The following is a 20,883-nucleotide window of genomic DNA, read 5'->3' as shown; positions in this document are numbered from 1 at the left end:
TGATGCAGTCTGCCGCTTTTCTCTATTATTCAAATATCCCTGGTAGCGATTGGCATGCGTTTCATTTTCAGGTTTAAAGTCAACTGCTTTCACCTCCAGCATCATCCTTTTTTTTTTTTTTTTTTTTTAAGCTGCTTGTTTGTCTTTTATTTTCTTAAAGCTCTGTTTTTAAGCAACGGTGGTTAAAAGAAATTTGCAAACACTTGTTTTCTAACACACATTTCTGTCCAAAGGGCGTGTAGACAGCAGGGCCCAGAGCGTTTGCTGTGCCCCCCACGGTGGGCGGCAGCCCGAGCACTTCGGCTTTATCGCCGCGTGGAGGGTCACAGGCTGCTTTGCTTTCAGCTCAGTCCAGGGCCTCACTCGCCTCCCTTAGGAAAAGGGGGTTGTGTCCAGGGTTCCCTGAAATAACCCGGCTCAGGTATCTCTAATGTCAGAACTTCTGGGGTTAGAGATGCCAGGCCTTCCAGTCAGGGACATCCCAAGGAGGGGTAGCCAGTGGAATGTTTCCTTGCCCTGGTTTAGGGTTTGCTTTGGGGGGACTTCTTTGAGACCCCAGAGCCTGGGTAGCAGAGCACAGTGTCAGAGCCTCGACCCCGATGGTCCCTGAGTAAGGCCCGAAGTCGGGATCAGAACGCAGCCCTCGGTTCCAGTGTTCTGGGCCTGGACTGCCTTCTGTCTATGCCTTGCCATCTGGTTGACCCAGATTCCTTTTGGGTCCCCAGGAGATGGTGCAGCAGGGAACCAGGTGCCCACGGGGCTCACTGTCTCTTGGGCCGCTGCCATACCTGAGCAAATGTGCTCTGGGTCACAGAGAGGCCACTGACTTGCCAGCCAACCTGTATCTGATGCCTCCCCCAGCCCAGACCTCCATGGAGGTTTGACTGGTTCACCATCGCTCCACCCCTCCCCTGACTGGACCCCTGTGCCGCCTCCTACACACACTCTGTCCCTCTTTCCTTAAAGCCAGGGTTTTAACCCGAGGTTTTGAGTCCTCCCACCCCGACTCAGTGCCCAGATTGCTTTAGCAAGGGGCCAGCTGCTCAGAGTGGGCAGAGGGAGCCAGGGGCCTTCAGAACAGGGCTGGCTGCAGCAGGGTCCAGAGTCCAGATAGGGGGATTGGAGGGGTGATGGGTGGGGCTCCACTGCACGCAGACCATTGGTCAGGTCTCAAAAGGGATATTTGGGTAATAGGGCCTTACTGACATCTGATACTAAACACCTAATTGGCTTGGCTTCTGGTATGTCTGCTTTCTCCTCCCAGCAGCTTGACCATACCTTCACCCTTGACCCCTACCCATGATGCTTTGAATGTCTGTTTTGGTCTCTTGCATTTGCTCTCACGCTGCACTCTGGACGCAAAGCGAAGGCTGGGAGTAGGGCAGACGGCGCAGCGGGTCACTGAGCTTGGGTCGAGCCTGGCTCGTTGCTCCGTAGGTAGGCAAACCTTTTCTCTCTGTCTCTCTGCACCTCCCTCCTCGGGGTTTGCCCCCATCGGCTATGGCAGCAGCAATCGCTTTGGCATTTACCGATTGGGTTTTGGAAGACCAAACTGAGTTACAACAGCCAACCCCACACACTGAGCCAAGAGTCTTTTTTTAAATAAAAACGTTTTCCTGCATTTCCTTGGGTTTCTTTGTTGGCTCTTTTCTTCCCCCACCCTTGGCAAGCTCTGTGGCCTCAGGTGTAGACAACTCCAGAAAGACTTTCTTGGTCCTGAGACCCACTCTGTGCCCTGCCCTCCCTGCCCTGCAGATCCCGGCCTGAGCGTACCAGCCACCACGGAGGCAGCAGGGCCGGCCGGTCAGATTGGAGTGGGACGTGGGGAGGGTCCTGGGGGCTGCATCCTGTTTTTAGCTTTTGCCTTCCCCTCTTCTGCCTCAGGGTGCTGGGACTGGGCTGCTGCTGGCTTTCTGGGATCTGAAGTGGACCTTCCAGGCCTCCAGAAACCCAGCGTCAGCCCTCCCCTGCTAGACTGCCAGTGGAGAACGTCCCCGGGTGGAGATCTGGGGCGTTCTGGAGTCTCCACACCTGAGCAGCCCAGGAAGGCTGTCTCTCGGAGGGAAAGCTGGCCACACGTCCAAGCCCGTGCCCCCACCCCAGCCAGCCCCCTTCCCCTGCTCACCCCCCTGCTCCAATTGGCCAACCCCAGGGAGGCCTGATGTGGGGGACCCAGGTGCTGTCAAAAGTCTGCCTACACTTAGCCTGCTTTGCCGCCGTGGCCCGCTGGGGCGGAGACAGAACCATGTGACGTCCGCAATGTGAATGGTCGCAAGTGTGCACTGCCTGCCTGCTGCCTGCCTGCCCCGCTGCCTCTCCATCCGCCTCATCCATCACTCCGGAGCGGGTCTCACGCCTAACAAACCTCCTCTCTCTCTGCCTCCTTCCTCTCTCGTCTCCCTGAGGGGTTCCTCAAGCTCACTGCTGCCTCTCACTAAGGGGTAACTCAGCAGAAACCCGGGCTCCCTCTGATAAGTGGGTAGGCAAAGAACCTGTGCCCTCATTGGCACCCTGGGCTCACCGCTTTTGGACTAGTTGCCGTCAAGTAAGCAGGTGACTTGGGGCAGTGGCAGGAGAATGTGGAGTTGGCCCCTGTTCATTCACCTCTGGGCTGCCCAGGCTGCGCCTGCTCCCAGAAGGAGCCGGCTGGAGAGATGGCTCACCTCCTCTCCCCGCTCCGGCCTCAGCCTTGCCCGAGCTGCCCGGAGCGCCTTCATCCTCCCGGCGCGCAGGTCTTCGGGCCGTCCTCACTGCCCAGGCCCCGGTCTCACGGGCACCCCCGGCAAATGTCCCTGGCTGCTGCTTGGCCACGGCATCTGATGGGCAGAGTTGGCTGCTGCACGCTTTTCCGCCCGCCGCCCCAGCGGGGTAGCGGGACGTCTCCCCGGGCAGGTCAGAAGCAAGCTTGTGCCGAGAGACCGCCTCTGCGATGGCGGGAGGGCTTGGTTCACGCGCAGGGAGTGTTTTGCTCCCTGCCAGCCTTGCTGCTCGCCCCACCTTTGTTGCAGCGGCCCGAGCTGAGCTCAGGACTGCAGCCCCCGGGCTGGCAGAGCCAGTTGCTGGGGACAGCTGCATCTCAACCAGAGAGACAGGCTGGGGTAGGGGGTTCTTTAGACTTTTCTTTTCACTAGACTGGGCACAGGACAGCCAGCCGGCCCAGAGTAGGAGTCCTGCTCTGCTGCCTGCGCCCCTGACCTGGCTGGCCAGCGTCTTCCCGGTGCAGAGTGGGCTGAGCGGCCTGCCTGCTCTTTCCAGCTTCCCGTGGGGGAAGCAACGCATGACTCCCTTGGCAGCGGGGACCGTGTTTGTATTTGTAGGACGGGATGACTGTTTCTGGGTGATCCCCTTTGCCTGCACGTCTTCCTACGGAGGTGTGATCCTGCTTGGGTCTTCCTGGTAGCTGGGAGGGTCACCCTGAGCTGAAGATGAGAAAATAGGGACCTAAGACTTGCTGCAGGCCTCTCACAAGGAGGGCATTGCTGGGCGTCAACTTCAGCCCTCAGAGCCTGCTTCGGGCTTCCACATAGGCGCCTCCCACCCCCGGGGAAAAACCAAACTCCGCTTTCTCCTGCCACCAGCCCTCAGCCTCCGGCTGACAAAGCTGCCCCTGGTGCCTGTGCCCAGAGCCCCGTACTGAGCCCCCAGGACCCTTCTGTCCCCTTCCTCACCTCTTCTCTCCTGCCTCCTTCCTCAGCCTTCATGTTGTACGTCGGGGCGTGTGTGCGCGTGAGACCATGGAGAGAGCCGTCTCCAGTCCTTGTCTGTGTGTCTGTCCTCCCCACAGCACAGGTGCATGTCGGTGTCCCCCTGACAGAACCCACTCTGACTCCCGCTGCCCACCTCTGGGCCATCCAGGATGCCCACTACTTGGGCTCGGTTTGATGGGGACGGGACGCTGGGCCGGGGGTGAGGGGTTTAGTGGGCTGGTTCTGGATCCACCCCCAGCTGGTGAGGCGTGAGGAGTTAACGAGCTGTGGCCCCTTGGCTGGCGCTCTGGCCGCGCAGCCGGTCCATGCTGGGGATGGTGGGGGCGGAACACGCCCAGACCAAGACTCTGACTTGCCCCCTGTTTTCTGCACGCCAGATGAGAGCTCCGAGGAGGACGAGGAGGATGAGCTTGAGGAGGACCAGGACGAGGCTGCTGGCGGCTATAGGCCGGGCGCCCGGGAGCGGGCCCTGTCGCCAGGCCTGGAGGAGAGCGGGCTGGGCCTCCTGGCCCGCTTTGCAGCCAGTGCCCTCCCCAGCCCCACAGTGGGGCCGTCCCTGTCTGTGGTGCAGCTGGAGGCCAAGCAGAAGGCCCGGAAAAAGGAGGAGCGGCAGAGCCTGATGGGTAAGTACCAGCAGGTGGGCTGCTGGGGGTGGATATCCCTGCCTCACCCTGCCAAGGAGGAAACTGAGGCTCAGAGACAGGTTGGAGCAGAGCTGGGGGCTGCTAGGGCCCAGCCTTACGGCCAGCCCCATTTTGAGCAGGTGGTGCTGGTGATATGGGCCCCAACCTGACTTGTTCCTTTCAACTACTGTCTGAAGTGTCTCCAAAGCTATGCAGAGTGACCTTGATGTAGCCTGACCCGCCTCTCCCTGCAGTTGGCCCTGTCTGGCAGTTCTGGGAAGCAGAGAGGCCTCAGACCTTCATCCTGGGGCCTTTGGGAGCCCAGGGGAAGCCCCTGACCCTGCCTTTAGGGGGTTCAGGTTGGCAACACCCAGGCTGAACAATGAGAGAAGTGAGAGCCAGCTAAGCATGGGGAGAAGAAGCAGAGGTGTGGCTTAAGGGGCAGGTCACACAGGTTGGAGGAAGTGGCAACTCTCCTTATTTGGGCCAGTCGAGGGGCCTCTATTCAGTGAGATTGATGTCCAGGTGGGGCAGATTCGACCTGGGGCTGGGCCTTGGAGGAGGGCATCGGGCTGTCACCCCATTAGCCAGGCTTATGATCCCACTGTCAGATTGGCACTACTCGACAAGAAGCTTGGCCTTGTGCTGGCCACACTTTCTTCTGCTTCCCCTTGGGCCTCTATCCTCCGCTTGCATCAGGGCCCAGCCCATCTGCACCTGGAACTGGTTCTGGGTGTGTGCTGGTGTGAACTAACCTGCATTCAGCAGGGACGAGGTCCTATGCTTGGCTGCTTGGTCTCCCTGCGGAATCCCTAGTGTCCTTTTCTGAGCCTCCTGTACACAGAGGGCCCTCCCTCCCTCCAGGGTTCCCCTGGCTGCTCCTGGCTCCACTCTGCAGGCTCCAGGAGCAAAGTCCACACCACCTGCTGGGACTCCATCTCTGGGTCAACAGGCCCCTGCCTGCCCCTCCCTCTCCAGTCTACCTCCCTCTCACCCTCGGGTCCTACCGTTGTTCCATGTGGCCCCAGCTTCTGGCTGGCCTCCCCCCTGCTCTCAGGCATTCAGTGCCCAGGTGCAGCTGGAGGGCTTTCTTTCAAAGCTCAGACTTGACCAAGCCTCTCTCCACGGCCCTCTGTTCCACCTGTTTGATTGGCCTTGGTATCATCCTGTCCCCAACCCTTGAAGGAACCAGCTGTCCTAGGACCTTCAGGCTTTTGCCCTTGCTCCAAACATCCTTTTCATCCAAATTGTCAAATGTGTTGGCAGAGTTTAGCTTCTTCCCTTGTCATACTTCAGGGTCTGAAGGCTGTGGGGATGTTTCCTTTTCACTGCCAGGACAGATAATTTGCTTCTTTTCTCTTTATTTCTTGATCAGTCTGTCTAGAAGTTAGCACTTCCATCGATTTCTTCTCTTTGTTGAGAGTATTTCTTCTCATATGATAAGAGTATTTTGATTTCTTCCTTCTGTTTGCTCCGGGTATAATTTGCAACCAATTCCTGTTTCTTAAGGTACAAGTTTAGGTCATTGATTTGGGACCTTCTTTTCTTCTGGAGACATTTAAAGCTGTAAGCCTCTGCTAAACACACTGCTTGAGTTGCATCACACCTTTTGAGATGTTGTCTTATTTCCATTATTACTCAATAAAAAAAAAATTAAGTTTTATTGTGATTCTTTTATCCAGTGAGTCTTTAGGAGAATGTTATTTGTTGTTCAGATATTGGTGGGGGTTGCCTAGTCATCTTATTGTTACTGATTTCCAGGTTAATTCCATCTTGGCCAGAGAACATACTCTGTGTACTTGTAATCTTTTCAAAGTTTTAAAATTTAAGGGTCTATAGTCTTTCCTAGTAAATGTTCTCTGTGCCCTTCAAGAATATGCATTCTGATATTGTTAGATACCGTAGCCTCTAAATCAGTCAGTTCTATCAGTCAAGTCAATGTGGTAGGCAGTGTTAAGGTCTGGTGGTATATACTCTGCTAATTTTTAGTCTAGATCTATGAGAGATGGGTGTTAAAATCTGCAAAATTCTCTTTCCCTCCTTTTAATTTTTCTGTCAATGTTTGTTTCATGTATTTGAAGCTCTATTATTGGGCACATACTTAATGATTGTTACATTTTCCTCATGAATTGAACCTTTTATTTTGAAGTGTTCATTTCTATTTATAATGCATTTCTTTTTGAAATCTATTTTATCTGGAATTAAATAATCACTCCAGCTTTCTTATGTGTACTGTTTGTAAGACATTGACATGTATGTTCCCTATCCATTTACTCTCATTTTACTTTTGTCTTCATATTTAAAGTGAGTCTGTTGTAGTCAGCTTATAATTGGGTACTTACTTTTTTATCCTTCTTGAAATCTGTCTTTTCATTGGAGAGTTTAGTCTTTTAATAGTTAATGTAATTGTTGATATGTTTGGGTTTGAAGTTCCCTTTTTTAAAAAAAATAGTAACAGCTTTGTTGAGATATAATTCACATAGTATAAAGTTCACTTTTTTAAAGTGTATATAATTCAATGGATTTTGCTGTATTCACAGAGTTGTGCAACCATCACTGCTATTTAATGTCAGAACATTCTTAGCATCTGTAAAATTAACGACATACCCATTCCCCTCAACCCCTAGATAACCTCTGTTTTCTGTCTGTGGATTTTCCTATTTTGGACTTTTCATATAAACGAAATCATACAGTGTGTGTGTGATCTTTTGTGTTTGCTTCTTTGATTTAACATAATTGTTTGAAGGTTCATCTGTGTTGCAGTATATATCAGTGCTTTTTTTTTTGGATAGACTTTATTTCTTAGAGGTTCGTGGCAAAATTGACAGGAAACCACAGAGATTTCTCATGTAACAGCTCCCCCCTGCCCTCCCCCCCACCCCCGCCCTGCCTTATAGCCTCTCTCCCACAGAGTGGAACATTTATTACCACTGATGTACCTACATTGATGCATAAGAACCACTCAGATTCCATAGTTTACATTTGGGTTCCTTTTTTTTTTTTTTTTTAAGATTTATTTATTTATGCATACAAGAACTGGGGTACAGGCCAAAAGTGTGGGGGGGGGGCGAGAGGATTCGTCAGAGACAGAGTGGGGAACAGAACAGGCAGATTGACTGAAATACACTGCTGAGGAGAGCAGTGGGCAAGACAGGAGAGGTCTGCTCTGCCATGTGGGTTGCTCCCTGGCCGGGGATTGAACTCGTGCTGCAGTGGCTGCGGATAGCTTCATAGGTTATGCCTTAACCCCTTGTGCCACCAGGGAGGCCCTGGGTTCCTTCTTGGTGGTGTGCATTCTCTGGGTTTGGACAAATGTTCAGTGGTGTGTGTTTACCATTGCGACATCATACAGAGAGATTTCAGCTAAAATTCCTGTGTTTCATCTGTTCATCTCCCAAAGAAAACATTTGATACCTTCATTGCCTCCATAGTTTTGCCTTGTCAGAATGGGATCATGTATTCAGAACTGGAATCGGAGAGTTTGTAGCCTTTTCAGATTGACCTCTTTCACTTAACAATATGCACTTAAGGTTCTTTCATGTCTTTTCATGGCTTGGTAGCTAGTATATTTCTTTTCAGTGCTGAATAATATTTCATTGTCTGGATGGACCAGTTTATTTATCCATCCACCTATTCAAGGACATCTGAAACATAAGGATGACATCCAAGTTTTGACAATTTTCACTAAAGCGTTTATAAACATTTATGTGTAAGTTTTTGTGTGGACATAAGTTTTCAACTCCTCTGGGTAAATACTAAGGAGTGTGATTGCTGGATCATATGATGAGTATTTTGATTTCTTTCATCGGAGAATTGTACTTTTTCTTATATAGTTTTGTACATATTTTGTTATATTTATGTATTTAAGCATTGAATTTTGGGGGTTGCTGATGTGCATGCTATTGTGTTTTAAATTTTTTAATACTACTTGTTTATTGCTGGTATATAGAAAAGTAATGGACTTTTATATATTAACCTTGAATCTGGAAACTTTGTTATAACTGTGACTTGTTCTAGGAGTTTTTGTCAATTTATTTGGATTTTCTACATAGATAATCATACATTTATGAAGGAAGAGATTTACTTCTCCCTTCCCAATCAGTGTATCTTTTACTGCTTTTTTTGGTCTTAATGTATTCGCGAGGGCTTCCAGTATGGTGTTGAAAAACTACGGTGAGAGGGGACAGTTATGGCCTTGTCCCTGATCTATGGGAAGACTTCTAGTTTCTCATCCCTAAGTATGGTGTTATCTGTAGGGTTTTTGTAGATATTCTTTATCATCATATTGAGAAGGTTCCCCTCTATTCCTAGTTTACTGAGAGTTTTTATCAGAATGGATGTTGGATTTTGTCAGATGCTTTTTCTGCATCTGTTGATAAGATCATATGATTTTTCTTCTTTAGCCTTTTGTTGTGATGTAGCACATTCATTTTTTGAATGTTGAACCAGCCTTGCATACTTGGGATAAATCCTGTTTGGTCATGGTGTATAATTCTTTTCATACATTTTGATCTGCTGTTCATGAGAGATACTGATCTATAGTTTTCTTGTAATGTCTTTGTCTTGTTTTGGTGTTAGGAGAATGTTGGTCTCATAGAATGAGTTAGGAAGTATCTCTCTGCTTCTGCCTTCTGAAGGAGATTGCAGAGAATTGGTACTTTTTCTTTCTTCAGTATTTGGTTAGCCCATCTGGGCCTGGTGCTTTCTGTAATAGAAGGTTAATTATTAATTAAATATCTTTAATAAATAAAGGTTCCTTGTATTTCCATGTGGATTTTAGGATCAGTTTGTCAATTTCTGCAAAACAAAACAAAAACAGATTCTGATAGGAATTGTGTTGAATCCATAGATCATATTGGGGAATTTTTGGTACTTTTTGATTGTTTTTTAATTTTTTTTATTTTTTATTGGAGTAACATTGGTTTTAAACAATATATATGATTTAGGAGTATAGGTTCACACCTCTTCAGATGTGTGAATTCCACGCCACACCCACCTCCAAAGCACCCATAATATCCTCCACTGTAGTTTATAGAGCCCCATCCCCCCTTTATTTTCCACCCCTGTTCCATTTCCCTCTGGCAGCTCGGTTCTGCAGTCATATTTCTAGGGTTTGTTTTGGTTTAATTTTGATTTGGTTTAGTTTGCTTCTTTGTGTGTCTACATATGAGTGATATCATTGGTATTTGTCTTTTTCTTTTGAACTTATTTCACTTAGCATAACACCCTCTAGTTCTATCCATGTCCCAAATGAGGCAAGATTTCATCTTTTTATTGCTGAGTAGTATTCCATTGTGTTGTATATAGTTTTGCTATCTCAACAATGTCAGCTTTTCAGTCTGTGAAGATAGGATGTCTTCCCATTTATTTGGGTCTTTAGTTTTTTCCAACAATGTATTATAGTTCTCACTGCATGTCTTGCACTTCTTTTGTTAAATTTATTCTTAAGTATTCTTCTTTGATGCTGTCATATGTGGAATTCTTTTAATTTTTGGAGTGTTCACTGCTAGTATAGAAATGCAGTTAATTTTGTATATTAAATTGTGTATCCTACAGCTTTGCTCTACTCATTTACATTCTAATAGTATTTTAGTAGATTCCTTAGGATTTTTTTTTTTACATATAAATCATGTTAGCCACAAATAGAGATGTTTAATTCTGTCTTTCCAATGCATATGCTGTTTACTCCTTTTCTTGCCTAATTTCCCTGGCTAGAATTTCTAGTACAATTGTTGAATAGAAGCGGTAAGAGCAGATCTTAGGGGGAAAGCACTTAGTCCTTCACCATTAAGGGTGATATTAGTTGTAGATTTTTCATAGCTGTCCTTTGTCAGGTTGTGGAAGTTTCCTTCTGTTTCTAGTTTGTTGAGTGATTTTATCATGAAAGCGTATTAGGTTTTGTCAGTTACTTTTTCTATGTCTATGGAGGTGTTGATGTTGTCTTTATCCTTTATTGCTGTGTTGTTACACTGATTTTATTATTATTTTTTGGTATGTTGAACAAACCTTGCATTCCTGAGTTAAATACCACTTGGTTACTTGGTCATAGTATATGATATTTTTATTATATCTTGTTGGATTATGTTCACATTCATTTATAATTATTATGTCTTCCGGATGGATTGACCATCTTATCATTTTTAAGTGTTCTTCTTTGTCTCTAGTAGCAATTTTTGATTTAAAATCTATTTTGTCTAGCAATAGTATAGCCATTTCAGTTCTCTTTTGGTTACTATTTGTATAGTACATCTTTTTTATCCTTGACTTTCAATCTTTTTATTTTGTTCCTCTTCTAGTGCCTTATTATTATTAGGAGGAGGCAGGAGCACAGGATGTGGGATGGGAGTCAAGGACAAGGGCTCTTTCCCCTGCTCCAGCATAGTCTATTCTTCTCTTTGAGGTCTTGACAAATTCTTCTCTTTGAGGTCTTCGTGCTTGTTCACACTGCAGGATCCTCACAGGGACTGCTTCCTCTCTCCCAGATACCATTAATGCTACCTCTTGGTCTCATAAGTATTTAACCTCTGATCTGATGTTACTCAAGTGTCCTCTTTTCCTAAGCTACTGTCCCCATCTGCCCACTCTCCAGTACCCCCTCCGCAAGCAATACACCTACAGTGTTTTATCTACCTCTGAGGTTTCTGGTAGTTTTCTAGAAAGGGACTGTTGTCAGGTGGTTCTCATTCCGTCACACCCAAAAACAGAACAATCAGCTTATGTATGGCCCACACCCTAATCATCCATGAAAGCCCCCAGCTGTCTCCCTGTGCAGCATGAAGTCTCTTAACAAAAGATTAATTAGTGAGATCATTAAGCTTTGTCTGTGGCTCCTTCCCACAGAGTGCTCCCCTTCCCTAACCCCAGCCCCTGCTTCTGAAGCTGCATCTATTGGGGTAATAGGGCCAGGCCTCCCACAGGAGGCCTGCAGCTGCCCAGGGGTCAGAAGACCTGGGTTTCAGTCCTGGCTTCTTGGCTCAGGTGCTGTAGGAACCAGTGCAAGTCCCTCTTTAGGGTGGTTAACCCAGGGGCTGTCACAGAACTCATCCTGGGTGGAATATAAATTGAAGCTGTCATCCCAGGAAGAGTCATCACCCCATGTAGATGTGAGGTGGGGCAGGACCAGAGAGACAGACATGGACAGGAACCCTATAATGTGACAGGTGATGGGTGTACCCCAAAGTGTCCCAGGGTACTGAGGGGTCTTCAGAGGAAGGAGGCTGCAGTTTCCAGGCAGAAGTCAAGGGAGACATGGTGTTCTAGACAGAGGGCCCAGAAAAACCAAAAGCTTGGAGGTTTGAGAAGATGGAGGTCAGCCAGAGGGCATGCTCTGAAGAGCCCAGGAACCAGCCCTGAACCCCAGGGCTGGCCTGAGGGTTTGGCTCAGGATTGCCCTATAGTGAGAAGGAGGCTGGACCTTGGCTGTGGGAAGCAGCAGGCCTCTAAGGGTAAAAGGTGGGACTGGACCCCTTGGGCTGTGTGAGTTCTGGTGAGGCCCATCCTCTAAAGAGGGACCTTCCAGGCCTGAGAAGCAGCAGCAGTAGGAGGAGAGGCCCGTCTGGCTTGGGGCTTTCAGGCGGGCTTTCCAGCGGACTTTCCCACCTGCTTCCCTTGGGGCTGCCATCCCTGCAGGTGTGGGGCCCTCTAGTCTGCCTGCCCTGGCTTCTAGGGTTGGACGGGGCAAACAGGAGGCACTGAGGAAGCCCCAACAGGTCCAGGCAGGAACCTTAACTTCCCCAGACGACACTTGGTGTGAAGGGGTCGGGGGCTGTGTGGACAGCCAAGGTGGGTTGGCAACAGGAGAGGGGCCTGACAGGACCTGCCACTCACAGGCGTGTGTCCTGGTGAGTGCCCCTCCCCTGGGCCTCAGGTTCCTCCCTGGGTTCAGGGAGAAGGCTCCCATAGGCAGTGAGGTCCTCCGGGGAGGAATGGGCCTGTGGTATTTTGCTGGTGGCCACAGCTCCAGGTGGTGGGAAGTGGGGGGCCCCAGGAGCAGCTGTCTACAGCCCCCTCCTTTGCCCATATCCAGGCACAGAGTTTGAATTCACTGACTCCGACAGCGAGTTCAAGGTTCGGAAGCGGTCGCCCGCTGGCCTGCTCCGGCCTAAGAAGGGGCTGGGGGAGCCAGGTCCCTCTCTGGCTGTGCCTGCGCCCGGCGCTCGGGGCCCGGGCCCCAGCAGCCCTGAGAAGGTAAAACTGGCAGCAGAGAAGGGGCGTAAGGCCCGCAAACTGCGGGGCCCCAAGGAGCCGGGCTTTGAGGCTGGACCCGAGGCCAGTGACGACGACCTGTGGACCCGGAGGCGCAGCGAGCGCATCTTCCTGCACGACGCCACGGCCGCTGCCCCGGCGCCCAGCAGCACCACGCCAGTGGCTGCCAAGCCCAGCCGCTGTGGCAAGGGCGGCCCACTGAGCCCACGCAAGGACGCCGGCCGCACCAGAGACAGGAAGGACCCTAGGAAGGTAGGGGCTCTGCGCAGGGGTGGAGGCAGCCAGGAAGGGGGTCCAGGTGCCACCCTCCCACCCCGGCTGTGAGGTGACTTCCATGTCCCAGCAGGGCCAGGCCTCCCCTTCCCTCTCTGGGGCCCCGGACCACCAGGAGAACAGTCACTCTAAAGTGCAGCTCTGTCTATGAGCACATCAGAGGGGCTTCAGCCAGCAGCCTGCATGCGGTCATCCTGCACTGATGAGTGTAAACGGGTTCTCGAGGTCTCTGTGGGAACCATGTGCACAGGTGTTGGTGGCTTGTGTGGGTGACAGCCACAGGCGCCGGTGGTTATTGTGGTTTGTGGCCTCCACTCACACCTGAAGGAAAACCTCATTTCTTCAGAGGTTAGTTAGTGAAAATAGACTTGGGCTTTCTCCTTTCCCTTCCAAATTCACAGATTCCCCAGATTCTCTGTGTGGTCACCCCAGGTGGAGAACTTATACTTTGTAAAAATTCTATGATGATTACATCTGTGATGTTTTTGAACTGGCTGCTAGGAAGATCATGGCCAATTGTTCCCCCAACAGCCAGTTCTTGACAGTAGTCCCTGACTCAGGTCTCTCCATCCTGAGTCCCTAGTGGAGGACAAACCCTCAAACAACAGTGACATTCTAGAGAAAGTCACACGAAGGGATGACTCATGTTGACTTCCTGGTGACGGGATTGTGCGGAAGAGGCTGCGTCTTTGTGTCAGCCACATGCACTGTGCCTTGTGCTCACCTCTTATTTCCTCGTGGCTGAAGCCATCTCTAGTTTTTCCAGGCCTTGGAGAGAAGGTGCTGGAATAATAAGCAATAATAATAATGGTGATACTGCTGCGATCCTACCAGGTAACCCATAGTGGGGCCCAGGCCTGCTCTAACCACATTACACAGATGTGTGGTTTACTGATACAGATTTCTTTGCTCACAACATTTCAGACACTACTACCCAGAATGTGCAGATCCCACAGGTTAAGGGTTCATCCCTACAAGGCTTTCCCCCACCCCCTCCAGATGCCAGTCACAAGCACCAGGAGCCCCAAAGATTTCTGTCCACTGGCTGTAAATCAGGGGCTCCCACCACCCTCTTCTCAGGTTCAGTAATTTACCAAATGACTCAGAACTCAGAAAAGTGCTTGTCATAAAGGATACAACTCAGGGGCAACCAGATGGAAGAGAGGTGTTGTGGGGTGCGGGTGTGTATGGAGAGCTTCCATACCCGCCCCCACACCTGAGTGTTCACTAGACACTCCTTGAACACTATTGCTTAGGGGTCTTTTTAGAGTCTTCATATAGGGATAATCTGTCATTATTAGCTCAGCCTCCAGCCCCTCTGGGAAGATTGGCCCTTGGGTATGAAAGTTCCACTCATGGCTTGGTCTTTTCAGTGACATCTCCCATGCTGTGGCTATCTAGGGGCTCACCAAGAGCCACCTCATTAAAAACAAAGGATATTCCTATCACCTAGAAAATTCCAAGGCATTTTGGAGCTCCCTGTCAGGAACTCACCTTATTCTTTATCTCTTATTATGTTTCACTTGGGTGTTCATCAACCATTTGAGGTAGGCTGCTCATATTAACTGCATTAACTGCTCTTTGTAGGTGGCCCTGTAATCTGCCCAAAGTCACAGCAGCTAGTGATCAACAAGGCTGAGTCTTGAATACTAGGAGTCTAGCCCTGGGGACTGGACCTTAACCACTGAGCCACACTACCTTTTCCAAAATGGCACCTTCTGGTAGCCCCTGGGTTCCTACTCCGTGGTTCCTGAATAGCCAGTGCTATGGGGAGGGAGGACTAGGGCCTCACCCCACCCCAGGAGTGGTGACACAGTAAGAGACTGGAAAGAAACAGGTTAATTGTTAACAAGTCCCAAGTCCTGTCACCCCAGGACCAACCACTGTCCACAGTTCTTGAGCAACCTGCTTTTAGACTCCGCATTATTCTTCATGTATTCCTGCATGCCATGAGCTTTTATTTGTACGTGTTTTAAAATCAGTATTTCTCATGGCCCACCCTGGCTGTCCGTGGTTCTCATTATCCCCATCACTGACCATGGTGACCGTTGGTGATTTGGTTGAAGATGCTATTTTATTCTGGTAATGACCACAGCCGTGAACATCTCTGTTCTGTGTACTGAGCTCGCACATTCGGAGTTCTCTTCTTATGTATGTATTTATTTAAAGAATCTCTCAGAAGTGGGCTTTGTGGTCAATAGGATAGGAACAACTATCTGGTTTAATCTGCTTATAACAGCAGTTTAGAAGATAAAGAAAAGAACGACATTAAAATCCACTCAGGGGTAACCCTTCTTGCTGTCCTTTCTTTTCCATCCCCTGTGCACACAGCTGTAGGCGTGCTCCCGGAGATGAGCTGTTTGATCATAGAAGTCAGGGAGAAAGGGAACTGTGTTAAAAGTTCCTTCCACCCCTCAGATGCCTCCTGATTTCAGAAATGTGAACAGGATTAAAACACAATCAGAAACAGGGCCTCTCCGGTGGCGCAGCGGTTGAGCGATGGGTTGCGAAGCTGCCCGCAGCCTCTGCAGCGCCGGTTCGATCCCCGGCTGCTCCCCGTCCCGCATGGCGCACAGACCTCTCCTGCCGCCCGCTGCTCCCCTCAGCAGTGTACTTTGGTCCTTCTGCCTGCTCTGCTCCCCGCTCTGGCTCTGGTGAATTCTCTCACCCTCCCGCGCTTCTCTTACTGTGCCCAGTGCTTGTATAAATAAATAAATAAATCTTTAAAAAAAAAAAAAAACCCACAATCAGAAACAAAATAGAAAGTGTACATGTATTTTTTACTTTTCCTGAAATGGGGATTAAACCATACATTTTTTTGCCCCTGTAACATTCCTGTTTGGCACTGTTGATGCCATTTGTTTGAGTGCCATTCAGCTGGCATGGAAACTGTGCTTTCTGCAGTTGTCTTGGTAACATTGGGCCAATATTATCCTTTTCTGTTTTACTTAATTTTCCACCTCCCTGGTCCCTGGACTTGGTCACTTTTTTTTTTTTTTTTTAAGATTTATTTATTTATACAAGAACTTGGGTACAGGACAGAGGCGTGGGAGGGTGAGAGGATTCACCAGAGACAGCGGGGATCAGAACAGGCAGACGGACCAAAGACACTGCTGAAGGGAGCAGCTGGCTAGACAAGAGAGGTCTGCCGCGCCATGTGTGTTTCTCCCCGGCCGGCCAGGAATTGAACCCGCGCTGCAGAGGCTGCAGACAGCTTCACAGTGCAGTGCTCAACTCTTTGCACCACCGGGGAGGCCCTGGTGACATTGTTTTAGGCATATCTTTTTGAAAAAGTCTACAGTTAATAACTTCCTAGACATCCCTCGCCCCCAGCTCTAGTCACCTCTGGGTCTGACAGCTTCCTGTACCAAGTCATCAGTCCCGTCTTCCCAGGCCCTTGCCTCCCCCAGGACAGGGCCCTCAGGTGCCAAACGCTCGTGACTCTGCCTGTGGATGCAGTGTTGCTGTAACAGGTTCTGGGCCGCTAGGTTGTTTCCACTTATTTGCTCGATGAATGAAGCCGAGCACAGTGCCTGTGTGCTCAGTTTCCACTCTACCACTGGGGGACTGTCGGGTGGCTTGGACATGGCACTCACTCACTGCCAAGGCGACTAGAAAGTAACGCGGGCATTCCAGAAGCCACTGGGGCAGCAGCTAAATGGCTTTAAAGACTCTTTCCAAGAATGTGCCCGGCAGAATTAATCGGTACTGCCGTTTTTTGTGACATTGTTAAGAAGAGTGAAAAAATGGGGGGCAGCCTGCACATGCATTATGGGGTGGGCTGGGGTGGTTAGGCGGATTGTGGTTCTCCCACACACAGCACATTGGGCAGCTGATGAAAATAAAAAGTGAGGTTGCTGCTGTGTATTTCAGAAGTGCTGGGGGGAAAGTCGCAAAGTGGAACTTTTGGTAAATTCCCAACTGTGTTTAAAAAAAGTAGTGTGTGCCTGCACAGACGGTGTGTTTACACGGCTGCATGTACTTATGGAAAGTTCTGGCAGGTTACACCACACCGTTACTAAGGCTCTAGTTACCTCTGCAGTTGATAGGAGAGGCGCTTGCTCATGTAGACACTACAGTCTTATCTTTGCTTTTACAAGTAATATATAGTCATAAACAGTTAAGTAATACATAGTAGTTGTAAAACATTTGATCCAGGACTGGTGCTCAGAGATTGAGGATAAGAACCGGGGGTGGGGATGGAATGGGTGGTGGGGGCATGGCCAGCCTTGACCAGGGTGTCTTGGCCAGCTCCTGCCTGGTAGCAGGCGGGGGTGTTGTGTCCCACTGACAGTGAGTAGAGGGAGGCTGGTCTGCTCTCTGGTCACTCTGTCTGTGGCTTCCTCCCCCAGAAGAAGAAGGGGAAGGAGGTGGGATCCGGAGCTGCGCTGCCGCCCCGTGTTCCTGCCCTGCCCCCCGAGGCCCGGGCCCCACACACCAGCTCCCCAGCCACCACTGCCAAGAGGAGCAAGGCCAAGGCCAAAGGGAAGGAGGTGAAGAAGGAGGTAAGGCTCGCTGTGCCCAGAGAATTGGGTCCCACAGGGTCCCCCAAAGTTGGGTGAATTTCTTCGCTCCGTTGACAGATGGGGCTGCACCCTGGCTGGGTTGTTTTCCCTCCAAGCCATCATGGCATTTCATCCCCCGCTGGCCTCTGGGGTGAGTCCAGCTGGGACCCCCACCACGCGCATGGCAGATTCCACTGCTGCCTGACTGTGACCCCAGGTTTCCAGGGAGGATCCCCAGATGGGCAGGACTCATGCCATGAGCTGAGCTGTTGGTCTGCCATGATCTGTCCCCAGAACCGGGGGAAGGGGGGCGCTGTGAGCAAGCTGATGGAGAGCATGGCTGCTGAGGAGGACTTTGAACCCAACCAGGATTCGAGCTTCTCCGAGGACGAGCACCTGCCCCGTGGTGGGGCTGTGGAGCGGCCACTAACTCCAGGTGAGCGTCCACAGTGCTGTTGGCGCGGCCTGGAATGTGGGCACGCAGGCCGTTCCCCTGGGGAGCCTCCATTTGAGCCATGGCCTGAGATGGGCAGGGCCTGAGCTGGCACAGGGCAGGGCAGTGAGGGGGAGGCGACCGTACTGCAGGTATGGAGGCCCTGAGGCTGGCTGGGAGGGCGGTGTCCAAGTGAACTGAGAGGGCCACGTTGGCTGTGGCTTAGTGAGTGCGGATGCGAGGGCAGCCTTGGGGTCAGGGCGGAGGCAGAGGCGGATCCGCCAGAGTCTCGTGGGCGTTGGCAGGCGTTTGGTCCTTGCCCTGAGGACGATGGAAAGGGTCAGAGGTTGTAGTGGACAGCTAGTTAGGTTAGATGGGAAGACTCTCTGCCTGTAGAGACTGGACTGCAGGAGTCCCAGCGAGGGTTCCGCGGCTTCGCAAGGACGCAGGTGCGCAGCGTTGGGGCTGCCAGGGGCAGTGCGAGTCTGCGCATGCGGAGGGAGAGAAGCTGGGCCAGTGGGTCATGTGAACAGATGAGCGGGGACGGGTGTGGACAGGTGTTGGCCGGTGGAGGGTACAGAGGGCGGCAGCACATCCTGGCCTTCTGTGACTGGGTGCTGGAGGACATCCCAGGGAAGTGATGGCTCGTCGGCACTTGAATCTGGGGTCTGGAGCTCGGAGGAGACTGAGGATAGGAACCGGGGGTGGGTGGAGTGGAAGGGGAGCAGGGCCAGCCTTGAGGACTTTCTCACTGATGAGCTGCTGCTGTGTTGTCGGTGCTGGGCGTCAGTGGTTGTGGGCGGTAGGCACTGGGGTCTAGGTGGTCTTCGGCTGGCCTCGCTCCTGTGCTCCCAGGATGGCGGGGTGTCCACTGACGCAGGGACCATTCGACCCCTGGACCAGCCTCCATTCAGAGTCGCACTTAGTCTCCTTTGGCCTGTCCCATTGTCAGAGCAGCTCCCACGCCCAAGGTCGAGAGGTGGGGAGTCCACTCTACCCTTGGGGGCTCTGGTGGGACGTGGGTGCAGGCAGATAAAGAACTGCACTGGCTGTTCTGTCCACCCAGCGAGCTGTCTGGGTCTCCCTAATGTGCGTTGTGCCGGAGAGAGAAAGGCAGGCCAGGATCGGGGAGAGTCTGATGAGAGGTCTTCCCAGGAAGGGGCGGCTTAAGCCAGGGGAGTGGCCGGGGTGTTGCTAGGGGGTGGTCTTGGTCTGACCAAGAGAGGTGCGGGGACAGAGAGTGCTGGCAGCACAGGTAGAAGTTTGGATCCGGGGAGGTTGGTTTTCGCCTGAACAGACGGCATTTCAGGGGGAGGACAAGCTGGCCAAAAGTCCTGGAGGCTGGAGGAGGGTGAGGAGACAGCAGTGGAGGTTGATAACCTGGCGCCTCCTGTCTGGGCTCAGAGGGTAGTGGTCCTGGCGTGAGGGAGGGGCTTCATGTGCAGGCTGTCATCCCCAGTTCACTCTCACGGGGTCTCCCTAGAGGACTGGGGGGGCTGCACATGGCCCGTGTGTGCGCATAATGCCCGGAGGCTCACCAGACACCCCAGTCTTCTGTTCTCAGTGGGGCAACTCAGGGCAAGCGGCAGGCCTGGGGACCAGGGCGGCGGGGGTGGGGGGTGGGACCCTGGCCGTCCTGGCTGCAGCCCCACCCACTGCCCACTCCTGCAGCCCCACGCTCCTGCATCATCGACAAGGACGAGCTGAAGGACGGCCTGCGTGTGCTCATCCCCATGGATGACAAGCTGCTGTACGCTGGGCACGTGCAGACGGTGCACTCGCCGGACATGTGAGTGGGGCTGGGGGCGGCCTGGCAGGCACGGCGCTGGCTCAGACTCCAGCAATGCTTGCCCCATCCTGCACCTGGGGACACCGTGCAGGGCCTCTATGGGCAGGTGGCTGCATGTTTCTGAACTGGGGCTCCCCGCCATAAAGCGGGGCGGACTCAGAGGACACCCTGAGGACAGTCCTCTCTGAGGTTGGGCGGCCAGGGGGGCCCTTGCTGGGCGTGGCTGGCCAAGGAGGCAGGGGCTCAGCAGGAAGGGACAGGAGAGCGCGTGCTGGCCCCCTTGGGTCTGCAACACCCGGTTGTACAGATGAGGAAACAGATCCAGAAGTGGGGAGCTGTTACCCTGAGTTTATGCGGCGAGTTTATATGGCTTGTACATCATATAGCGAGAGTCTAGGAGGTAGCACTGGTGCTGCTGGGCCCTGAATCCCAGACAGGAGCCCTGTGGGGAGGGCCCAGCCTCTGCCCCCTCACCGCACACCTGCCCCGCCTTGCAGATATCGTGTGGTGGTGGAAGGTGAACGTGGGAATCGGCCCCACATCTACTGTCTGGAGCAGCTGCTGCAGGAGGCGGTGAGTGGGGGGGGCGGACCCCTGGGAAGAGGGGGTTCGGAGACTGTAGCTGCAGCTGTGTTCTGGTTGCTCACTTTTTGCCTTTCCAGATCATCGACGTGAGGCCGGCCTCCACTCGCTTCCTGCCGCAGGGGACCAGGATCGCCGCCTACTGGAGCCAGCAGTACCGCTGCCTCTACCCCGGCACCGTGGTCCGAGGTCAGCGACTTTGCCCCCTCCTCCTGGGCTTCCTGTTTCCTAACAGATCAGTGTGGTTCCCTTCAGTGCCCCGGACCCCACGTTCACTGGCTTAAGCGTAAAGAATTTTATCAGCTCGTATTGCTCTACACTTATAGGACTGTCGGGCGGGAGGACCCAGGCTCTGTGTGCCCTCCTCATTGCTGGCCTCACACCCAGCTCTGGAGGGCTGTGACCCCCCCCCCCCCATCCTAGCGTTTCACCAGAGAGCTTCTTAGGATGTTGTCCTGCTGACCAGGTCACCGAGTTGTCTCTGATCCCAGTGCCTTGGGCGTGATGAACTGGATCTGGGTCATGTGTTGTTTCCTGATTTTACATATGGCTTGAGAGGGCTGGTGATGTGGCTTCCCTGAGAGAGTGGGGATGTTGGTAGAACGAGAGATTGGAAAGTGGGGAGACAAAAGTGACAGGTACTTGAGAAAACACAGCGTGGACGGCAGAACAACAAAAGTGGGAGATATTCAAACGGTCACCCCTTACTTAGCTTTTGCAAAACCAGCAAATTATAATTATTTTAAAAAATATTCTTTTTGTTTCA

At 51.7% G+C, this 20,883-nt stretch overlaps 1 protein-coding gene across 2 annotated transcripts in view; it reads left to right on the top strand.

The window, feature by feature from the left end:
* TNRC18 (trinucleotide repeat containing 18) overlaps positions 1 to 20,883 on the top strand; it is a gene marked incomplete at its 3' end in the record, with an annotated part of 79,350 nt that overhangs the window by 50,463 nt on the left and 8,004 nt on the right. For both annotated transcript variants that reach the window (XM_084249354.1, XM_084249353.1), the window contains 7 exons: positions 4,085 to 4,330; positions 12,357 to 12,787; positions 17,161 to 17,313; positions 17,608 to 17,749; positions 19,418 to 19,535; positions 20,033 to 20,108; positions 20,198 to 20,306. In XM_084249354.1, coding sequence (XP_084105480.1) covers positions 4,085 to 4,330; positions 12,357 to 12,787; positions 17,161 to 17,313; positions 17,608 to 17,749; positions 19,418 to 19,535; positions 20,033 to 20,108; positions 20,198 to 20,306 — 1,275 coding nt within the window. The remainder of the gene's footprint in view (positions 1 to 4,084; positions 4,331 to 12,356; positions 12,788 to 17,160; positions 17,314 to 17,607; positions 17,750 to 19,417; positions 19,536 to 20,032; positions 20,109 to 20,197; positions 20,307 to 20,883) is intronic.

The sequence above is a fragment of the Talpa europaea genome (assembly GCF_964194135.1).
Source record: "Talpa europaea genome assembly, chromosome: 12".
In the NCBI taxonomy this organism is placed as follows: domain Eukaryota; kingdom Metazoa; phylum Chordata; class Mammalia; order Eulipotyphla; family Talpidae; genus Talpa; species Talpa europaea.
This window is presented reverse-complemented; position numbering and strand designations above follow the sequence as displayed.